The sequence below is a fragment of the Tachysurus vachellii genome, chromosome 8, assembly GCF_030014155.1.
Source record: "Tachysurus vachellii isolate PV-2020 chromosome 8, HZAU_Pvac_v1, whole genome shotgun sequence".
NCBI classification, from domain to species: Eukaryota; Metazoa; Chordata; class Actinopteri; order Siluriformes; family Bagridae; genus Tachysurus; species Tachysurus vachellii.
Window position 1 is genome coordinate 28,044,002 of NC_083467.1, and position 20,692 is coordinate 28,064,693.

Genomic DNA, 20,692 nt, shown 5'->3' on the forward strand with positions numbered 1-20,692 from the left:
CAGATCACAAGAAATATAGTAATAAAAGTTAATTATACAAGATTAATATTAGACTTATATTTCGTCGCTGTCGGGCGGAATCCTCGTATCTCCAAAACCGTTATTTTTCAGGAAATTAAAAAAACGCCGTACCTTATCTGCAGTGCACAGGGTTTAGTCCGCGTTGCAGTGGATTGTCTTGCGCTAAATTCCTGTCCTCAAACGAGCACCAGAACTAACGGGGGTCAAGATTTTTTTTTCTTTGAGCCCAGTGTTTTGAAGACATTTACTTCAGAAGACGTGTTGATTCGTTGCGACTCTTCTTGAGGAGAAATATGCCGTGAAGCTCTCCTGCGGCGTGAGGAAGAGGTGGACAGTTGAAGTGTCCAATGGAGTTATGAGATTTGCGCTCAAGCTATTTTCAAGACTTTAGATTGGTTATTAACTTGTAAAAATAACAGACCCACGTGGGGACTGACCAATAGCATCGATATGTGAAAAAATATGAAATTGACCAAATTTGGACATACAAGGTTTCCGCCCGACAGCGACGATTTAAATGTGTTGTATTTATCCCTAATGAACAAGTCTGAGGTCACTCAGGTGACTGTGGTGAGGAAAAACTCCCTTAGATGGTAAAGGAAGAAACCTCGAGAGGAACCAGACTCAAAAGTGAACCTCATCCTCATTTGGGTGACACTGGAGGGTGTGATTATAAACTGTTATAAACACCAGAGAGTGTTATTATGAACAATGTCCTTTCTACAGTCAGATACAGTCTGATAATTGTGTATTGATGAGGAGGATGTTGTCCTCAAAGACCACATGGAGTTAGCATCTTCTCTTAGAATGAAGCGGAATCCAATCTCTAGATGCCTCGGGAAGGGTAGAAAAAGAGAAGTGGAGAGGAATTAACGTAGCTGCAGTTCATAATATTTACCAGCACTAGATAAAAATTTACATTTAATCAGATCTACTAGAGCACAAGGTTATGGGATGTATTATGTGTATGCTTGGCTAAAGAGATATATATTTAATACTTGAGACAGATATGATTTAATGTTTAGTTTCAAGTACAAGATTATGACAATTTCATTACAAATGAGGTAACATTACAGTACAAATGAAATAAGTAAAAAAATGTAGAAATGCTAAATAATTTAATTATAATTATTCGTGTGCTTTGAGTTATATGAATAATTATAGATTCAGTTTCATTACAATTAATCAAACAATTAACCAACCAACCAGCAAATAGTTAGCTAGATAGATAGACAGACAGACAGACAGACAGATAGACAGACAGACAGACAGACAGACAGACAGACAGACAGATAGATAGATAGATAGATAGATAGATAGATAGATAGATGCATGCAGTTTAAGGGCCTTTTTACACCTGGTCACTTCATGTGTTTTCTCTGATCCGATAGCTATCTGATTTGTTAAAACCGTTCCATCTACATTAGGCCACATAAATGCGTCTCGGCGAATCGGATATCGATCCGATCTTTCTACTCCCACCCAAAATGCTAATATATTTTACCTCATTTCCGGGGTAATTGAAACGGAACACACTTTGGTGTATGCGGTTTTCAGAACGCAATCAAAAAGAAGATGAAAAAACTTGTTACGACGGTTATGCTACAAAAAACAGCGTTTACTGTTTGCTGCATTTTTGCTGGCGGCTGCGGTGCATTTTAAGACCCAACGAGACACTTGGGTGAAAGATCGGAGCCAGCACTCGCGAGTGACTTACTTCCGTTTGGGAGGAGTATAGCGCTGACGAAGGGCATTTAGACCTGGGGTCTCATTTATAAAACCGTGCATACGCACACCTGTAAGCAATGTTCCCTTTATGAATCACAGATCACCCACAGATGTGCGTACGTGAACCAGCCTCAAATCCTGCCCTGTACACGCCCATTTTTAACCATAAATAGTCAATGCAAATCACTGCGTGGGAACGAGAGTGGACCTCGTTATAATGAGTTTCCTTTGCGCTCTGCGGGTTTAAAAATGGGGTGAGGAGTCAGCGTCTCAGGGGGTCGCCACTGTCGCCTGCAGGTTATAATTATATTAAAAGCAACATTGTTATAATTATAATAAAAACAAAATTGTTAAAGTTTCTACTTTTTAATATTGTTAAACTCACCAAGAAGCCAGCCATCACGTACTGCGCGTGCATTTAGTCTGTTCCCTACACTGTTATGTGTCAAGATAAAGGAATCATGTGTTGAACCAGGCCAGCGTGCCACAATGTTTGTGAGGGTCATGTTGGAGTCACATATGATTTGCACATTAATAGAATGCACATGCTTTCTATTAACATAAGCAAATTCATTTTCAGATGTGAACTTATAGCAACATGAGTGCAGTCAATTGCACCGATTACATTTGGGAAACCAGACATTGCTGCAAATTGCATTTTAATTTCGGCCTGTTCTCGCACAGTGTAGGGGAACCTGATGTATCGACTACCCATATTAAGTATACCATTCAAAACGACAGATATTATGGCACTCAGGGACGGCTGTGATATACCAGACCTATAGGATGAGATGATAGATTCCAATAGAATTATTTCATATACAAAAAGGTCTTAGAGACAAAGTTGAGAATTACTTATAGTTTTTTTTATGTAAATAATTTACCTGTCTGCCAATTCCCGCTGGAAACAGCCGGTTGCCAAGAACCCCAGAGTGGTGAGGACTTGGCATGCCAAGGGATGGCATGGTTCCGGCGTGTTGCCCTCTCTAATACTGGACCCAATTCAGCACATAGATCTAAGAGCACAGATCTAGGGAATCTAAATCGGCTTATTAGCCAGTCATCATAATGGGCCAGGATATCATCATGGTCCCTGAAAACTCGTTCTCTCCTTATTCTGCCATTGGCGTAATCCTCCAACAGTGCCAGCAATGCCATCATGAAGCATTACATACCCGGGTCACCGGAGGATTTATATGTTTCTAGCAATTAGACTGATCGTTAACACCTTGACAAAATCACAGAATTAATTTGTGGGCGAAAATTTAAGACGAAAATGTTATAGTGAACACATACTTCTTCATGACGCTTTTGTAATGAACACCGTAATAGTTAGGACCGATGATGAGTAGCGATTGTGCTTCATGACTGCATACATGATGACTGTATTTGCAGACTTTGACATTTTATGATAGCTATATGTACATTAAGGAAAATATTTCGTTTTTACACTGTGCTCTGCAGTTCTCTAATAAAAGGGTGTTTCATGCTATTCTGTATCGCATGTAGTCGCGCCGTCTCCTCCTGCGCTCCCGTTGTGGACAATGTGACTGTAGGGCAGCGCTGATTATTCATTCAGGATACACCCTGGACGGAGTAGCGCTGATTATTATTATTATTATTATTACTTTATTATTATTACTTTATTTATTACTATTATTATTACGCCAATTCCCTTTGTCTCCAGAATGTGCGTACGCACGTCTCAAAGTTTACTTAAAGGTGCGCACATTTTCCCGTCAAGTTTGTTTTTTTATAGATCACAACCTTTGCGCGAAAACTGGCGTACGCACGTTTCCAGCCCCGTTTTGTGCGTACGCACGTTTATAAATGAGACCCCTGTTTTTTTTACGATCAGATAGCTATCCGATCACAGAAAACGCATGAAGTGACCAGGTGTAAAAAGCCCCTTAGTCTTTAACATATAATTTTTTAGATGCCAATTTATTTATTTATGTATTTATTTATTTATTTATTTAAAAATTTGTGGTGGGGAATCATTATTAGCAAGCAAAGCCCCAATATCAGTTCTCCAGGTGGGGTTTATATATTTTAGCCTAATTTACTAAGTGTCTATAAACATCTTTAGCAGCAATTGTCAAATCCACTCACGTACACATGTGAAATGAATGTGAACGAGTTGCCTTACTGAGTTGTATTTTTTTTTAAACTTATTTGTTGGAGATCGTAAAAGTTCATTTACATTTATGCCGTTTGTCAGACACCCTTATCCTTAGTGACTTATATTTATCTTATTAATACAACTAAGCATTTAAAGATCAAGTGACTTGCTCAAGGGCTCAGTGGCGGCAGGATTTGAACTCACAACCTTCTAATCAATAGGCCGACTTATTAAGCTCTGAGCCATCACTTTCTGTATAATATGTAGACGTTGTGAACGTTGTCCAATCTGCGTAGAAATGACGAGTTTTTGTGTAGATTGTGTGGATCGAGCACAAGAGCTAACGGTACACACAACCTTTCTGTTTATGTCGTATGCTAATCACAGCATGATTACTGACATCAAAGACTTAGCTGATTTTAAATTAGCACTGATTTCACCAAGGAACATGGAGGGAAACAATAAAGGACTGTTTCAGGGAGAATATAATCACATATATTCGTTATACTGTAGTCATAGCATATTACCAGATAGCGTCATTCAATTGTCCATAAGTAAAATAATATCGTCTGAGGCACTGAATTAAATATAAGTACCAACTATACGTACCGAAGGTTTAAACCTATTTGACGTTATACGCCGGTTGTTTTCAAGCAAAAATACAGACAATGTTTTTTTTTGAAGAAGTGACATTTGTGACGGGGGCACGGTGGCTTAGTGGTTAGCACGTTCGCCTCACACCTCCAGGGTCGGGGTTCGATTCCCGCCTCCACCTTGTGTGTGTGGAGTTTGCATGTTCTCCCCGTGCCTCGGGGATTTCCTCCCCCGGTCCAAAGACATGCATGGTAGGTTAATTGGCATCTCTGGAAAATTGTCCCTAGTGTGTGATTGCGTGAGTGAATGAGTGTGTGTGTGTGCCCTGCGATGGGTTGGCACTCCGTCCAGGGTGTATCCTGCCTTGATGCCCGATGACGCCTGAGATAGGCACAGGCTCCCCGTGATCCGAGGTAGTTCGGATAAGCGGTAGAAGATGAATGAATGAATGAATGACATTTGTGACTTTATTTCGTTTGGTGAGTCACTAGCTATTGGCGTGACATTTGCTATCATCACTGCAGATTCAGCAAACGAGTAAGATCCATGCATGATTTCATCTGCGTTCAATAAGCTAGCAGACTTCGCTGAGGAAACCGTTACGTGCCGTGTGCTACGTATCGGATTTCATAACAGACCGACGTGACGCTCGATCGATCGTTTGCGCCGGGTGTTTTTCTAGAACAAAACTGCAATTGGATTAGGTGAGAATTATGCAGCCGGCGTTTCAGTAATTAATGCTTTTTCTTGTTTATTACAGATGTTTTTTTCTTCTCTGATATCTGTGGACAACTTTCTTTGTTTTTGTTCTCTTGTTGGAAAGCGTAAAATTTAAACCTGAAGAAAAGCGCGAAAAGAGTAAAACCCTTTGACAAGGTTCGGTTTCTGAGAACATGTTGGTTTATAACCTCAGAGCTGAATTCAGAGGATTGAAACCTGTGTGTGTGTGTGTGTGGTCACACTTCCTGGCTGAGGGTGAGAGAAATGGCTTTGCCATTATCTTTAGATTAGAAGTGGGACCAATGTGCTCTCCTACCATGTCAAGGTGAATAAGCTTTCCAGGTTTTTCACTCTCACTCTCACTTTTTCTCTTTCCTTCTCTTCTTCTCCAAGTTTTGTTCTTCTCAAATGGATCACAGGGCAGCCTCAGCTGTTTCCCAGAGGATGGTGGTGGTGGTGGTGGTGGTGGTGGTGGAGTATTGGCATAGTATCTTGCCCTCTAGTCAGTCATGATCCTGAGGATTCTGTTTGTCTCTGTCTTGCTGCTGATAGAGCATCTCACCGCATTAAAATCCGCAGCAGCCGAGGTTCTTACATCACGCGCTCTGAGAGAAGCATCCTGACGATGGGGTAACGCCTATCCAGGTGGTGTGTTTACATGAGAAAGATAGAGAGTGATTTCCTTGATTAAACCAGTTGAATCAGGCACCTTTATTTTGTTTTCTTCATCCATGATCAATGGTGGTCTTCTCAGAAAGGAAGGTGATCGTCACCAGAAATGTGAATCATCTTGAAGCATCATTTTCCAGAACCACATTACATGCAGTACTTCAGGTATGCAAGCGTAGTCGTGAGGGAGTCCACGTGCAACAGAAAGGTTCACATTTGTGAGTTAATGTTTTTTTGTGTATGAGAGGATCGAGTGAGGAGCATCGCTACCGTCAGAAAGATTTATGTGACTACTCTTTATTTTGGGCTGTAAAGATGTTCAAACATCTGTGGAATGCTGTTCAAGGCCAATACAGAAACATGACACTATTCATTAGTTAATAGTATTTCTATTAATAGTAAAAGGCTGGAAAACTTTGCTCAGCTTATCCTTCTAGCCGTGGCAGAAAGATTAAAGATTTTCTTTACAGAAAGGGATAAATAAAGGGTTAAAATAAATAAGGGTTCCAATAAACCAAAAGTCTGAGGCTTTTATTTTATTAATTAGACGAGTCAAATCGTGAGTCGTTTGTGAACATTGTTTAGTTTAGTTTAGTCTTGTGAGCATAACTAAAACTTAATTGTTTATTTATTGAATTGCGGTGACAATTAACTTTTGGAAAAAACAATAAAAAATAACAGTATGTGTTGCATTAAAGGTGGGGTCTCTGATATTTGAGAAATGCTTCAGAAAACTGCTTTGGTCCACTAAACAAAACAAAAATCAAAACAAACGTGTAGCTAATGAGGAGAAAGGGGCGTGTCTTGTCAATATGGGCGGAGAGAGTGTTCAGTGCACGTACACGTCCTACTTCTTACCTTATCATAAGCCTTTCTTCTCTTTCTTTCTTTGTTTTTATCCTCCATGTCAATGCTAAAAGCGCTTTCTGCTAATGTCAAACATGTGCACTGAACACTCTCTCCGCCCATATCGACAAAACACGCCCCTTTCCGCTCATTGGCTACACGTTTGTTTTGTTTTTGTTTTGTTTAGTGGCCCAAAGCAGCTTTCTGAAGCATTTCTCAAATATCGGAGACCCCACCTTTAAGGGCTATTTTAGAAGCTACATATAGAATAATAGAGTAGGAATGGAAATAAGCTTTGCTAATTAAACCAAAATTTGCAGTAAATCATGTGATAATTGCAGTTTAGTTGTCTTTTCATCCACATACCTATGTAATGTTTTTCATTTTTATTCGTCTCATTACTGTATATTGCATTACCCGAAGAAGAAAATAAAAAGTGAACTGTTTATCTTTTCTTTTTCAGTGTTAAATATTGATTAACTGCACAGCTACACGATCCACACATAGGTGGTTTTAATAATCTGTAATCCGCACACCTCAAAACAAACTTTCCCGCCGTAAACCTCAACGTAGCTTTTAACTTGAAGTTTTTGCTTTACTTGTTGTTCGAAATGCTGAAGAAAAACCGGCGATTTTCTTTAGTGTCTTTACTTAATCCCCGCTTTCTTTGAGGTGTTTGTAATGACACACAGAGACACTGGATCCTGTGGGATTTCAGCAGGAGAAAATCTCTAAGCCGTTAATGAGGTGATTAATGTCTCTACCACCTGCTGTGTATCGAAAGCTCATCTTTGTCTCATACAAGCGTATACTTACGCATGCACACACACACATATCCTGTCCTACAACCCCTTATTTATTTATTTATTCATTTATTTAAACCCCAGGCTTATAATCTCCTCATTAATTAAACATAACACATACTTTCAGATCCGTGATTCGTTGCCTTGATCCATCATATCTGGGAAGATAACCAAAAATAAGTAAATAAATAAATAATAATAATAAATAGACAAAACCTAAAACCCTAGACAAGGAGTAGGGGAATAAAATGGTGGAAATAAAGCCATCAGTGCCATGCTGACATCTCTATGCCTGGTACTGTGTGTGGAGATTTGGCTGTGGAGATATTATCCTGTTTTGTCTGGAAACACATTAAGCAGTTTTCCACTCAAATAGAAACATGACTCTGAATAATTACCCAGTGTACCAGTTGAACATGGTGCTTAAGGCTACTTAAGGCTTCATCTTGGATTTCCAAGTCTCACAACTATTCATAAAAAAGTCATCAATCAATCAATCAATCAATCAATCGATCGATCAACCAACCAATCAGATGAAGACGATTGGTAGTTGGTGTTTGTTATTACAAGTAGAAGTTTAAAATATTGATAGAATATTGTTCAGAAAACGGTGAAAGTTTTTGAGGGTGAAATCTTGTTCCAGACAGAACCTCTATAGTCCATAGTCCATCTCTTGCAACTCTTTTCCCCAGCAGCCATAGAACGTTTTGGTTGTGTCCATGTTGATCATTGAATATCATGTCTCACTCCATAGTGGTGTTACTTTGAAGCTCATATGAAAGTCATTAAGGGGGGCACGATGGCTTAGTGGTTAGCACGTTCGCCTCACACCTCCAGGGTTGGGGGTTTGATCCCCGCCTCCGTCTTGTGTGTGTGGAGTTTGCATGTTCTCCCCGTGCCTCGGGGGTTTCCTCCGGGTACTCCGGTTTCCTCTCCCGGTCCAAAGACATGCATGGTAGGTTGATTGGCATCTCTGGAAAATTGTCCGTAGTGTGTGATTGCGTGAGTGAATGAGAGTGTGTGTGTGTGTGTGTGTGTGCCCTGCGATGGGTTGGCACTCCATCCAGGGTGCATCCTGCCTTGATGCCCGATGATGCCCGATGAATATAGAAAAACAGTCCTGCTCATTTTAGATCAGACGTGGGGACAGAAAATCGTTCATTAGGTTTCTGCTGAATGAAAAAGTTCCATGAGTCAATTTCCATTTGTCCAGTTTACTGATAAAAATGTTAGCAGATCATATATCTCATTTATACCAAGGTGCATTTGAATTCTCAGTTCTGATTGGTCAGAATTTATTTTTCATTAATGAATATATTTCATTTCATAAATGTCATTAATGCAATTATCGTTTCTATAAATACTTACACTGGGATTTGTAAGGTGGACATTCCGAATAATTGAAATCTATTTATAAGCAAAATAGCTCCCGTGAGCCTGATGCTATCTAAAGCCGATTGGAAGCGGCTTTCTCTTTCTCTTTCCTGTCAATCACGGTGACACCAGCCAATCTGTGACGTCTGTGAGAATGAATGAAGAAGGGGCGGACAGCACTTTCCAGCGTGTTACACCACTCATTCATGCAGAAAGAGTTTGAATAGATGCAGTTTATAGAAACACGTGATAGCTTTCACCCTCCGTGGTCGCTAGCTGTCTCATGATCGCGGACCAGTGGGCGGTAATTAGTGAAGATTTAACTAAGGAGAAAATTTTGGGAGAAAAATGTTAGGTTTCATCCAGAAAGACAACAGTAAAACTTACTGATAAAATAGAACTTAATTAACAGCTTTTTGAGGCTTCCTAGATTGAAACAGGTGGATTATTTCCCCATAGCTGATGTGTTTTATTCCTTAAATACCCATATTTCTGTTGCCATGAAAAGGTAACATCAAAACTGCCATTTATTTATAGATTTCTTTATTCAAATCCACCCTGTTCCTTCTCAAACATATGTGTCCGAAGTGTGCATGTTCTCCTCAAGGGGTTTCCTCAGGATGCTATGGTTTCCTCCCACACTCCAAGACTTGAGTTGTAGGCTGGTTGGCATCTCCAAATTGTCCATTAAGTGTGAACGGGTGTATAAACGTATGGAGTGATGAGTACATTTAAGGGTCAATAGTTAATTGGCAAACAATCAACAGTCAAAACAACTTGAATAAAAAATAACATAATATAGAAGTGTCAAAAATCTGGGACGAAAAACTAGAAACTGGGATTATCAGGATTGGGATTTATGCATTACTTACAGTAAGTTATAGCTTTCTAAGCCGGACATTTCTTTAAGTAAGTCTTCACAGAAAAGTTACGACTGTCCTTTTACCTTAACCTTAACCTTAATTATCCATGCATAGTTGACCTGTATGCTTTGTCTCCTGCATGCACAAGCTTGGCATGCTGGCATGATTTTATTTCAGTGTTTGAATTGTCAGCTGTGCACATATAAAGTCCTCCTTCCCTCACCACCACAACCACCACCACCATTTCTCCTCCTCTCCCCACGAGCCTCGATCCCAAAGATCCTGTTTAATATCAGTACTAAAACCTCAAGGGTGCAATAACTGTTTATTACCAGTAACCGAACTTTATAATATCTTCCTCCCTCCCTCTAATACATAATAACACTCATTGAAAACTTCGAGGCCAACATCGAGACCTGTACATGGTTTCCTTTCATTTCTTCATGCTTTTTTTTCCCCACTTTGTATGTCACAATGAAATAAAGGGTCAGGGGTATTATTTGAAGACGGTCTTATTTGTTTCTATGGAGAAGGCTACCCTGAAGATGAAGGTTTTAATTGAAAAACGGGAATAAGGAACAACGACCGACATGGTGAAGGGCAATAGGAGTTTTGGAGCTTTGAGCTGTGTTTATCAAAGGTTGTGGAGAGAAAAGTGTAGAGACTTGAATAAATACAGTAAAAGGTTTTTTTGAGTTTTAGCGAGATAGAGAGTGATTGTTGTTTTTGCATAGTGTATGATAATATGTGATATCCTCAAACAAAAAATATTTTGTACTCTCCTATGCAGTCCTCCTATTGGTGGCTTTTTAGACGAATGCTGTAGCGGACCAGATTTTGTTGTAATTTTTGGTCATAGTGGCACCGAATATGGTACATAAAAAATTTCCACACTGGGCATGTTTGCGGAGGTCCAAATCCAAGTGTAATTGTTCCCCCTGAAGCGCTAGTCTCGTGATTCTATCGAACCGTTGTGCCTTTGTGTTCATTTTACAACATCAATGCACATGGAGAACACAACCATATCATATCACTGATTTAAGACATCTCACCTGTCTCTTCTGTGTCCCACGGCATTCTCCTGCTACTCATGCTACACGTATGTTCCTGACAAGTGTGGACCCGGGGTACAATTTGTGTTCATGGGATTGCTGCACACTTCCAGCTCGACCAAACTTGACAGGTCGTCTACGTGTGCTTTCCGGTCCACATCACAGCGTCGTCATGAACAATTGTTTGTGCTCTGTAATCTGCAACTAAACTAGATTGAATTATGTTTTGAAAAAGAGGTAAAATAGAACCCCAGGGAACCTGAGATATTGACATGTGACCGAAACAAATATCAGCAATTGTTCTAAGTGCAAGGGGGGAACGGTAGCACGTTCGCCTCACACCTCCAGGGTTGGGTTTTCGATTCCCGCCTCCACCTTGTGTGTGTGGAGTTTACATGTTCTCCCCGTGCCTCGGGGGTTTCCTCCGGGTACTCCGGTTTAATCCACCGGTCCAAAGACATGCATGGTAGGTTGATTGGCATCTCTGGAAAATGGTCTGTAGTGTGTGATTGCGTGAGTGAATGAGAGTGTGTGTGTGCCCTGCGATGGGTTGGCACTCCGTCCAGGGTGTATCCTGCCTTGATGCCCGATGACACCTGAGACCTGAGGCACAGGCTCCCACCGTGACCCGAGGTAGTTCGGATTAAGCGGTAGAAAATAAATGAATGAATGAATGAATGAATTAATTAATTAATGAATGAATGTTCTAAGTGCAATAAAAGACAGCTGGAAAGAAAACATGCCATCGTTTTAAGAGGAGGTCAGTCGGTGTTGATGGCTTGGTGGCTCTTCTGTTGTTAAGTGTGTTTCGTAACGCCACTGGTGTAGATGGGTGGGGCTCAGATTGTACCATGGAGTTCTTATTTACTGAATGGACAATGGCTGGATAATGTGTCTGTTGTACCGGTGTATTTCTTGAATCGTGCCTGTAAACACTCTTGCATAAGGATTTGTCACTACTGTGAGCTTTCTGTGCCGTTGTCTAATTTGCAGCGAGTCTGTTTGTTGGCTCGCTCGCACTCTCTCTCTTTCTCTCTCTTCGACACCGCAGGCTGTTGTGACAGCAGCTCGGTGGAGCGTGAGAGTACGGGGTTTATTCTCCTGTGCTGTCGAAGCCTGCCGGGCAGCGCCAGCTGATGCTGCAGATGGCAGATGTCTCTGAGTGCTCAAAACTGCATGATTGGTGGAAGTGGCTGTGTTTAATTACTTGTCAGGTTTGATAGGATGAACCTGTAGGATGAACCCAGCTGTAGCATACTCAACCAGGGTGCGCTCGCCAACTATCCCGCTGGGAGACTCGCCAGGTTTTGAGTCTCCCGTTGCTCGACGTATCAATTTTAACAGCGTTTTGATCAATAGAGGAAGAAAAACACTTTATGCTCCATGTCAAAATCAATAGCTGAGAAATGGTAGAGCAGCAGTTCGAGTGGCTAGCGAGCGCATGGCTACTTTGCAGGTTATGTTCCTGGCTGGGAATAAGACTGTTCAGCTTGGTTCTGCACTGGTTTGTTAAAGAGGTTTAGACAAAAGTAGCCAAGAATTCAACCCTGATGCGATACATGCGTAGCACATCTGACCTTGTGTCCAATCCACACCTGCTCCAAGCTCCATAAATGACACTGTTTTCAATGTGGATTGGATTTAAAGACTTATATTACATGCAAGGGACTTTTACATCAGTTATAATCTGTATGGTTTTACTGTAACTACTGTACTTGATGTGTGCTGTTGTAGGGAATATACAGTACCGTGGAAAAGTTTCAGGCAGGTGTGAAAAAACGCTGTAAACAAACAATGCTTTCAGAAATATAAATAACGAGTGTTTATTTCTGTCAATTTACAAAATGCAAAGTGAGCAAACAAAAGAAAAATCTAAATCAAATCAATATTTGGTGTTACTACCTTTTGCCTTCAAACCAGCATGAAGCGATGGCACGGCCCCCACAGAGCCCTGATCTCAACATCATCGAGTGTGTCTGGGATTACATGAAGAGACAGAAGGATGTGAGAAAGCCGACATCCACAGAAGATCTGTGGTCAGTTCTCCAAGATGTTTGGAACAACCTACCAGCCGAGTTCCTTCAAAAACTGTGTGCAAGTTTACCTAGAAGAATTGTTGCTGTTTTGAAGGCAAAGGGCGGTCACAGCAAATATTGATTAGATTTAGATTTCTATTTTGTTCATTTATGAAAATAAATGTTTAATACTTACATTTTTTAAAGCATTCTTTGTTTACAGCATTTTTTCACACCTGCCTAAAACTTTTGCACAGTACTGTAAATAACCATGGTTGGTTACAACAAATAAATAAATTAACAGAATAGAATAGAATAGTGGGGGCACGGTGGCTTAGTGGTTAGCACGTTCGCCTCACACCTCCAGGGTTGGGGGTTCGATTCCCGCCTCCACCTTGTGTGTGCGGAGTTTGCATGTTCTCCCCGTGCCTCGGGGGTTTCCTCCGGGTACTCCGGTTTCCTCCCCCGGTCCAAAGACATGCATGGTAGGTTGATTGGCATCTCTGGAAAATTGTCGTAGTGTGTGATTGTGTGAGTGAATGAGAGTGTGTGTGTGCCCTGTGATGGGTTGGCACTCCGTCCAGGGTGTATCCTGCCTTGATGCCCGATGACGCCTGAGATAGGCACAGGCTCCCCGTGACCCGAGGTAGTTCGGATAAGCGGTAGAAAATGAGTGAATGAATGAATAGAATAGAAAACACATCCTGAAGTCTTTTCTTCTACTTATACCACCACAGTTATTATTATTTATTTTTATCAATTACATTATAACAGTTATAAACAGCCATTTCCAAGTTAATAACTACGGTGGCCGAGAAGTGCAAAACAAATTAACAAATCTGAAAACACATTAACAATTCAGACAACCCGGAAGAGGTTGGTACTGTATAGTTTGTGATTGGAACATGTACCGATCATTGGACAAGACACCTGTCACTCAAGGTATACATGAAGTTCAACAGTCTGGCGCAGGGAAAAGTTGGAATGGATGGATGGAATGGATTACTGTGGATTAATTTTATTTTCTTATATTTAAATAGAGAACTTTACACATTACACTTAAGATTCCATACCTGTATATCTTGAGTGACAGGTGTCTCGTCCGATGATCGGTAAGTTTCCATTCAAAAACGATACACTACCGTTTCTGGGTCGTTGTGTTTTCGGATTTGTTAATTTGTTTTCTGATTTGTTAATTTGTTTTCTGATTTGTTAATTTGTTTTCTGATTTGTTAATTTGTTTTTGGATTTGTTAATTTGTTTTGCACTTCTCGGCCACCGTAAATAACACATAATATAATTTATTATAGTGTATTATTTAATTAACTTGGAAAAGACATCAGGATGTGTTTTCTATTCTACTCTATTCTATTCTGTTTATTTATTTATTTATTTATTTTATATTTGGTCTGTTTAGTTTTTCACTGCTCTGTATAGCAAATTTTAATTGAATTATTTTTATTTTATATTATTGTTGTTTAAAAAGATGCGTCATTCTGTGTATTATTGTGTATGTGAGTAATGACATTCTAACTTGTTGGTGTTACGGAGAATCCACAATGTGCACCATCCTGAAGACTTTCCCATGATTGATAAAGCTTTAATTGTAAAGCACTGACACTGGGGACTCCTTCCAAAAATGTTCAGTAAACTGTCTTACAGGAAACGTACTTAAGCGTTAATTGATAATTAGTATAGAAACGTGTATCCGAATGAGCGCATGAATATGCTGGAGCTTATCAACACTTTCTGTCCAATTAGAGTCAAGCGTTTAGCAGCATTGTGGTAGAGCCATAAGGTTCAGCAGAACTTCAACTTTCCTGCTTGGTTTTGGATCACAATGTTTAAAGAGTTGAGGTGATCTTATGAGAAATTTATATATATAAATATATACACATTTTAAACCTCATATTTTCAAGTGTGGGTCTATGTTTTGAGTATTGTGTGTGTGCGTGTGTGTGCGTGTGTGTGTGTGTGTGTGTGTGTGCATTCTTATGCACACTGAGTTCATTAAGTACAGGAGAAGTCTATCCAATTCAACATAAACCGCCAACTTTGTGTAAAATACCTTAAATTGCCATAAATTGCTTAAATTTGTTCCAGTATATAACCTTTGTCTCCCCTCCTTCTCTCTCTCTCTCTCTCTCTCTCTCTCTCTCTCTCTCTCTCTCTCTTTCACTCGCTCTTTCACTCGCTCTTTCACTCTCTCTCTCTCTCTCTCTCTCTCTCTCTCTCTCTCTCCCTCTCTCTCTCTCTCTTTCACTCTCTCTTTCACTCTCTCTCTCTCTCTCTCTCTCTCTCTCTCTCTCTCTCTCTCTCTTTCACTCTTTTTCTCTCTTTCACTCTCTCTCTCTCTCTCTCTCTCTCTCTCTCTCTCTCTCTCTCTCTCTCTCTCTCTTTCTCTCCAGTGTGCACGGGCACAGAAAACAAACTGAGCACCCTGTCTGATCTAGAACAGCAGTACCGAACCCTGCGCAAGTACTATGAAAACTGCGAGGTGGTGATGGGCAACCTGGAGATCACCAGCATCGACCGGAGCCGGGATCTGTCGTTTCTCAGGGTAGGAAATGAACTGCTACTCATCCTGGCATCTGCTGACTCATTGTTCAAGGCTGAAAAGCCAAAAACTGTCATGTTCCGGAGTAGTTTACAAGCGAATTGCTGACAAAAGTTTACTTTACTGAGAAAATGGCAAAGAGAAACATTTCTCAGATTCAGAAGTGGGTGTGGCCTAATCGTATAACCTTTTTCAGCTCCTGAATTTGTACAGTTCCTCAATCTCAGCTATATTACTCCAGTTCATAACAAGTCTCTATGAGACAAGATTTCTGTCTCCTCTGACTGAGCAAGCTAGCTATCTTTCAAAACAACAAACAACAATTTTGTTCCTAGATTAAATAATTATTTATTATCACTGGCAGCGATAAGAGTATTTTGTTGTCAGTATCCTGATTTATATATTCAGGATATCAGATTTAAATTTGTCTCTAATGAGCAAGACAGAGGTGATGGTGGTGAGAATCATCTCCCTGTGATGATTTGTGGAAGAAACCTTGAAAGGATTCAGACTCAATAGTGATATCGTCTGAAAACTGTTTATGGCTTTAGTCCTAAGCCATCTTCATGGTTTCTAAGTCCACATTAACCATCCACAGCAATCTCATGTATCTCCAGACTGTTCATATGGTCCTCGTATCTTTGGCCTTCGATCAGTGAGAATGATCAGGCATCAGAGATCAGGGATGTCAAAAGAGATTGTAGGTTATTTATATTTCTTATGGTGTGATGACTTTGTAAATAAAAAAAAATTCGGTTTCGATTCTCGATTTCGATTCGAAAATCGGGTCGATTTTATCTAGAAATATGATACTAATATGAGAAATATGAGAATTTTGAATCTAATTTTATTTTCAGCAAGCACAGCAAGGTCATATTTAGGTCAAGCTACTACATCTAACCACTAACTACCTACAATAGTCTAATGAGAAGAAAAACAAGACAATAGTACACCTTCTATTTATATGTCTATTGTTCTTGTTCTTTCGGCTGCTCCCTGTTCAGGGTCGTCGCCGTGGGTCATCTAGTCTGCGTATTTTGATTTGGCACAGACTTTATGCCGGATGACCCTTCCTGATGCAACCTTCCCATTTTATCCAGCCTTGGTACCAGGACTGAGAGTTAGCGCTTGAGTGACTCCTTGCCTGGGAATCGAACCCGGGATCCTGTCACTGGACCACCAGGAGACCCTCCAATTCCTATGTTTATTTAGTTCTCATTGTCTGTTCCTTCTGAATCATCTGTGGTTATTGTACATGGCTATTTAGAACCACTGTGAACAGAAGGTCGGATGATCCAAAGACAGAAACAAAAGAGAGAAGCAACGTGCAAATGGGGTAATTTAGCATTTTGACCTCGTCAGTCTCCTGATTGGCTCCATTGTTCACTCTCATGTCAGATCATGTCAGAGTGACGGGAAATCACACTGAGCAGTAATGGGGCAGTTGAGAAAGGTCAGTGTGTTTTTCTTGCAGAAACGTTGAAGTGATGTCTGGGTGTGTGGTGTAGGTTTAGACATGGCTAGCAAACCCCTGCTGACCTGCCTTTCACACCAGTCCCTGGTTGACTGATTCAGACTCCGTCCACACTGAATTCGATTGAATGTTCGATTGATTTGAGTGGATGGGGAAACAGTGAAGCCCTGCCAGGCAGTAATTGTAGTTGAGTTGCTAACAGTCTCTATCTTGGCTCGAGTCTGGTTACTCCCGCAGCGATGCACACAAAGCTGAACTCAGTAGAAGGGAACTGAGGGTTGGACTTTTACTTTAGAAAATACAAAAACAAGCCCCAATCAAGTTAGAGTACAAATATATATATTTCTACCTCATCAACAGGGATTTCTATAAGGCTGACATGCACAGAGCTCAGGTCAAATTAGAGTTAAAATGATTTAATGAAAAAAAAGTGGAAGTGTATTTAAATGGTGAGGAAAGAATAGAATTGAGCACAAAAATAGGGACAAAAATAAATTATTCAATAAACTGAATGTATAGAAGTAAATGTCAGGATAAAGTAAGTCAACGATAATGGAATAGGATTAAAAAAATTCCAAATAAAATGTAACTATAGATATTAAAGAATGAATAAAACAAAATATTGATTTGTTCAGAATTTTATAAAGGGGATTTCTATAGGGTTGAAATGTGTGAGTCAATATAGAGTTATTAAAGTCATTAAAGTGTCTGCATGAATTCCTCCTAATGATATTTTTTTAACAATAGTATTTTTAACTGACTGAGTTTTATTTAAGAGCCCAGCAGATATTGATATGTTCCTCCGAGCGCACAGCACATGTTCGATTCAAGTCTATTGAACTTTATTTGTATTGCACATTTAAAAATGTAGGGGGCACGGTGGCTTAGTGGTTAGCATGTTCGCCTCACACCTCCTCACACCTCCACCTTGTGTGTGTGCAGTTCTCCCCGTGCCTCGGGGTTTCCTCCGGGTACTCCGGTTTCCTCCCCCGGTCCAAAGACATGCATGGTAGGTTGATTGGCATCTCTGGAAAATTGTCCGTAGTGTGTGATTGTGTGAGTGAATGAGAGTGTGTGTGTGTGCCCTGTGTTGGGTTGGCACTCCGTCCAGGGTGTATCCTGCCTTGATGCCCGATGACGCCTGAGATAGGCACAGGCTCCCCGTGACCCGAGGTAGTTTCGGATAAGCGGTAGAAGATGAGCGAGTGAGAGTGAGTGAGTTTAAAAATGTATTTGGTCACAGAGCAACTTTACAGGAATATATAAATTCAATAGAGTCAAACAGAGGTGATGGTGGTGAGGAGATGATGTGATGAAGAAACCTTAAGAGGAACCGGACTCAAAATGGAAACTCATGTTCATCTAGGGGAGGAAAAAAATGCTCCTTCAAAGAGTTTTAAAAACAAAGGAAATCATTTTGACATCGATTCTGAAAGATAAGGGTGAAAATGGTGTGTTATGCAAGCCCTTGTTATGTGAGAAGACACGGTAGATCCTTGTTAAGTAACAGGGAACTATTTTTTTTTCTTCATTACTTCGTTGCTATGTCCATGCACTAAAGAAAACAAAAACGTCGATTAAATGGACTTTAATTCAAATGAATCCACCGGTTCCATGGGGAACTATTTCAAGTGTGTTGCACGAAGACTTAGTGAGACACATTTGGTGGTGATTTAAGAAGTAAACAATACACAAGAGATGCACATGTGACACGTTTTGAGGAACTTTAGAGAATGTTAGATCTGATTTCTTATAAAGGTACCAATTGTGTCTTATTATTGAAGATATTACCTGGTTAATATGTTACCAAGAGCACTGCAAAAAAATATCATCATAAAATACCCATTGTTTAGTAAAACAAACCGTTGCAGCAACCTCTGACCCAGAATGCCAGTATGCGTCACATATGTCTTATCTTTTCTCACTCCAGGCTCTTTTCTAATTGTTTGCCTAATGATGATGAGACGATAATGGAAATATTTACAGTTTCCGCCTGCAGATGATGGCAACTAATTAACCACACATCAGCTCATTAACTACTGCAGAAAGCAGAGCAGGCTTGAGTCTCAGCAGCACGCTTAATGCGCATTACGCTCTGATGGAAGGACGAATACGCCCGGGTCGCCGGACATGGGCCGTGGATCACGTTCTCACGCAAAATAAAAGAATTCTCTGGAAAAAAAAAAAAAGATGGAGAAAGAAATGTGATCTTAAATCAGTTCTCACAATAACAAAAAAAAGGTAGGAAAAAACCAATCCCAGCCTACAGGGCCTGTGCAAAAATACCCAGAACGAGAAATATAGAGATGCTGTGAGGGCTGAATTACAGATCTTAATCATATGGATGGTTTAATTCATCAGCCCCAGAGGCAGTCAGGAAGATGGACTCTATTTAACACCAGAGCTGCTCTGGCTTTTTGGGAGGCAGCCATCAATCTCGGGCTATCTTTAAAAATAAAGCGTCGGTTTCCATCACCTGGGAGACAGCCGGAGAGATCTCAGGTGGAGAGATCTTGCCTTCTAGACTTTTCCTTCTTTTCCTCCTCAAGGTGAAGTTTTTCCCTAAACAGTGCCAGAACCTCGGGGAAGTGTTTTATTAATGTCTTTTAAAAATACTAATAATCTTACCAAAAATACACACAGCACTCTGGCCTCTTTCCCTGCTGTTCGGCTGCCCGTGTTCTCAATTAGCATGTTCAATTAACCTGCTCTAACCGGGTGCCTGGAGACAAAACAAGAAAGAGCTCGACGGTCCGACAGCAGTTCGTGCAAAAAAAAAACGTGACTGGTGTCAGACCTCACACACAAAAAAAAAAGTTGGCTTTTGTAATCTTACAAGAAAAGGCTAAGAGTGGGCGGAGCGGGTGGAGCGGAGGCGCTTAGAAACACAAGGGCTGCTTGTTTGCCCTGTGTGCTGCTGTTAAGATGTGATTAGCCTCAGTTTACCAACTCCAACGCATCGTCAACTGCAATCCCATTGGTCAATTATCTCTGCAGGGTTCCAGCGGGAACAATGTGGTTTCGTTTTTGCTTTCGTAGCATGTGGTGAGTGGATATTTTCATCAGCATTGTTTTGTCCAGAGAGAAAGGCATCTAAATGCAATCCTCCATTCTTTTTTTCCCCTTAGCAGATGGACGTTTTACACAATACAGTAAAATAGTAAGTTGCAATTATTATTGTGCAAAACACTTAAATCGCCAACAAGCCATTTTGTATGGAGAAGAAACTGAACCTGAAAATCCATCAGATTTAAAGGAACTTACATGAGAACATGTTGCACTGAACAAGTCAGAAAGCTGCATTTTACTCCTAACCCTAACCAATACGTGTAACTGTTGGTCATCTGAGTTTAATCTCCTGAACAATTTGAATTTGAACGAGTGATTTCAATCATCTAGTGATAATTTAAGACAATGGAAGAACAGGCGATGTTTTGTTTGTCTTTGCTGCAGGGAACACGGCAGTTGCAAGAAAACAAACCAAAAGTAATTTTGAAATTTTTAGTGCATTATCATTATAGGATTATTGTGGAAGTTAACACTCACCTATATGTAGCCTTATTACACCCTATTACACTATATTACACCCTATTACACTCTATTACAACCTATTACACTATATTAAACCTTATTACACTATATTACACTCCATTATACCCTATTATACCCTATTACACTATATTACACTCCATTATACCCTATTACACTCTATTATACCCTATTTCACTATATTATACCCTATTACACTTCATTATACACTATTACACTCTATTATACCCTATTACACTATATTACACCCTATTACACCCTATTACACTCCATTATACCCTATTACACTCTATTATACCCTATTT

At 40.2% G+C, this 20,692-nt stretch overlaps 1 protein-coding gene across 2 annotated transcripts in view; it reads left to right on the forward strand.

Moving 5' to 3' along the window:
• Positions 1–20,692, forward strand: part of LOC132850488 (receptor tyrosine-protein kinase erbB-4-like) — a 396,243-nt gene that overhangs the window by 164,536 nt on the left and 211,015 nt on the right. For both annotated transcript variants that reach the window (XM_060877116.1, XM_060877115.1), the window contains exon 2: positions 15,216–15,367. In XM_060877116.1, the coding sequence (XP_060733099.1) occupies positions 15,216–15,367 (152 nt within the window). The remainder of the gene's footprint in view (positions 1–15,215; positions 15,368–20,692) is intronic.